At 47.6% G+C, this 2,500-nt stretch overlaps 2 protein-coding genes across 4 annotated transcripts in view; both read right to left on the bottom strand.

The window, feature by feature from the left end:
• Positions 1 to 1,547, bottom strand: part of LOC108426748 (homeobox protein vent1) — a 1,798-nt gene extending 251 nt beyond the window's left edge. Inside the window, exons 1-3 of the mRNA XM_017696469.2 lie at positions 598 to 1,547; positions 273 to 505; positions 1 to 176 (exon numbers count right to left, since the gene is read on the bottom strand). The exon at positions 1 to 176 is cut by the window's left edge and continues 251 nt beyond it. Coding sequence (XP_017551958.2) covers positions 1 to 176; positions 273 to 505; positions 598 to 859 — 671 coding nt within the window. The 5' untranslated portion in view covers positions 860 to 1,547. The remainder of the gene's footprint in view (positions 177 to 272; positions 506 to 597) is intronic.
• Positions 1,548 to 2,252: 705 nt separating this feature from the next.
• LOC108426861 (kinase non-catalytic C-lobe domain-containing protein 1) overlaps positions 2,253 to 2,500 on the bottom strand; it is a 52,170-nt gene continuing 51,922 nt past the window's right edge. For all 3 annotated transcript variants that reach the window (XM_017696666.2, XM_017696667.2, XM_037538820.1), the window contains one exon: positions 2,253 to 2,500. This exon is cut by the window's right edge and continues 1,147 nt beyond it. The gene's annotated coding sequence lies outside the window, so the exon portion shown is untranslated.

The raw sequence follows: 2,500 nt of genomic DNA, 5'->3' as shown, positions 1-2,500 counted from the left end.
AGTGGGGGCATCATGAGCGGGGCCAGAGCCTGGCGCTGTCCGCTGTAGCAGTGGTGCTGAACGCCGGGGACTCCGGGGAAGAAGACGGGAGCCAGAGCTGGGACCAGATAATCTCCTCTCATTTCCTGGACCTCGCGCTTCAGCTTCATCCTCCGGTTCTGGAACCAGGTTCGGACCTGTGGTCAGCAAAGAAGACGGAGGTTCAGTACATGTTCGAAGTAAGATAACTTTCAAACAGCGAATGGAAAAAAAGTGCGAGCGACGCCACTGACCTGAGTTTCGGAGAGGCCGAGTTTCAGCGCGGTCTTGACCCTCTCGCCCGCGTCCAGATATTTGTGCTTGCTGAAGATCTTCTCCAGCTTATCGATCTGCTCCAGGGTGAACTTGGTCCTGATCCTGCGCTGCGAGCCGAGATCTTTCTCTTCGTTCACGTCTTCGACTGAGGGGCATTCAGAAGAAGCAGCCTCGCTCTCGTAGCCAGAAGAGTAGCCACTGTTTTCTGAAGCTTAATAGACAGAAGCAGATCGCAGGTTATCGGCTGCACCTCAAAATGAGGTGCTATAAGAAACTGATGATGAAAAAGCCTGAGACACTTACAGCTTGGAGAGGAGCAGCTTCTCGGGGTTAGTGGGTCGAACAGGACGGGCTCTTTCTCCATCAGCCGCGTTGTGGGGATCTTCTGCTCGGTGCATTTGGGCTTGGGCTGCAGATAGCCCTTGTCGTAAGAAGTTGGAGGCCGCGGCTGCACCGAGCAGGGAACGTGGCGTCTGGGCGCAGCTGTAGCATCCAGATGTTCCGGGTCCTGCGTAGAGTCGTGATAGCTTTGGGCGAGCCAGTCCACGGAGAAGTTTTTAACCATGTTTGTCTTCTGCTTGGAGATCCCAAGAGTATCCGTGAGAGTCCTGAGAGTGTTGTGACAAGCCCCTAGGAGAGGCCCCGGTATATAAGGCCAGACCCCCAGCGGTCATTAGCATATGCATGTGGATGTTAACGCCTGATCGATTCTCAATCATTAGGGCTTAATGGGTCGTTATTGAAGTCTTTACATATCCTGTGATTGCGAAAGCCTGGCGCCACGAAGTCTGTGAGAAACCTCTCGGGGGCTTCCAGCAGTCTGCGTGTCCTTTCAACAAAGCCGTGTCAGGACACCAACAGCTGGCCCACACGAAGCACCTTCTGGTCAGTGGCCATATCTACAGTGTATAATACTGATAAGAGGGCGACCGTCGGCCGAGTTTGTTGACCTTTAATCATAAAGAAGTTCCACCTTTTCAAAGCATTTTTTCCACAAATGCACCACGTTCAGGTTTATTGCTAAGGGCTAAGGTCATTAAACATGAACCACAAGGGGAAACATGAAGCATGCTTAGGCAGAGCACTTGAGACCTTTTCCCCCTTTGAAGTGAATCTGCAGTCTTGGCATCATGCGCCTGTATTATTGTGAGAATACGACATAATATCCTACTTCTCAAACCACTTCCAGGATCTCTGTATTATTTCACGACTAAAACAAGTTTTAGTTTGAAATCCAACCAGAACTGCACAAGAACCAGAAACCCAGATCTTCAATGATCTGATTTTTTTTATATTCAAACATAGATTTCCTCAACATATCAAAGATCTGCTGACACAGGCTGTTCATTTACTTCTCTTTTAGAACATGAATGAATGAGTTGGCTTCATGTTAAGGGTGACTGTATGCTGATCAAACGTGTCACTTTTTAGTGGGCAGCTAATCAGTCTCTTGTTCTCCTGAGCACACGTTCCTTTTGTAATTGAGACAATGGCAATTGCAATAGAGCCCAAATGGTTTTGCAGCTGTAAGTCTCTACACCCTGCAGAGCCACCGGCGCCACCAGCGTTTGGCCTCCAAACCACGCCCTCTTGAGCTGCGATTGGCTGGTCTCCTGTTCTACGATTGGCCAGTAATGTAAACACGTGAACAGTCCGCCCTATGGGACGCAGGAGCTGGAAACTGTGGTTGTACAGGTGGGGAACAACAATAACGCCCCTTTTGGTTATCTCAGATCAAAGGGATCACAGTAGCGGCTCAGTTTGAGATGCAAATTGCGTCTAGAACGTGAGTAATGCCCAGACAATGGACTGTCAATGTAAACAATGTGGTGAAAACTCAAACTGTGAAAGCTCTAATGTGAAACCTCTGAGAAAAGGAGACTGGGGTATTTGATGTCTTATTAAAATAAAGTTGCAGGTATTTACACACAGATAAGACATGAAACAGGCAGGCAAAGTCCAGCCACTCTTATTATGAGTTTATTTGTAGTGTTTGATTTCATTATAGATACCTGTTAATCAAAGATGTGAGAAATGAGAAGCTGTATGAAAGGCATTCGCATCTAGTCAAGGACAGCTGATGACTCAGTCTCTTATACCATTTCACTGTCAAAGTTTTTAAATCCCTGCCTGTTGCTGGACAGACACGTCAATCCCTTTAAAGACAAGACAATTTAAACTTTAAAGGTATCGTTCAGCTGTAACA

This window comes from Pygocentrus nattereri, chromosome 5, assembly GCF_015220715.1.
Source record: "Pygocentrus nattereri isolate fPygNat1 chromosome 5, fPygNat1.pri, whole genome shotgun sequence".
NCBI lineage: Eukaryota > Metazoa > Chordata > Actinopteri > Characiformes > Serrasalmidae > Pygocentrus > Pygocentrus nattereri.
The sequence above is the reverse complement of the archived record's forward strand: the minus strand, read 5'-3'. Positions and strand labels throughout refer to the sequence as shown.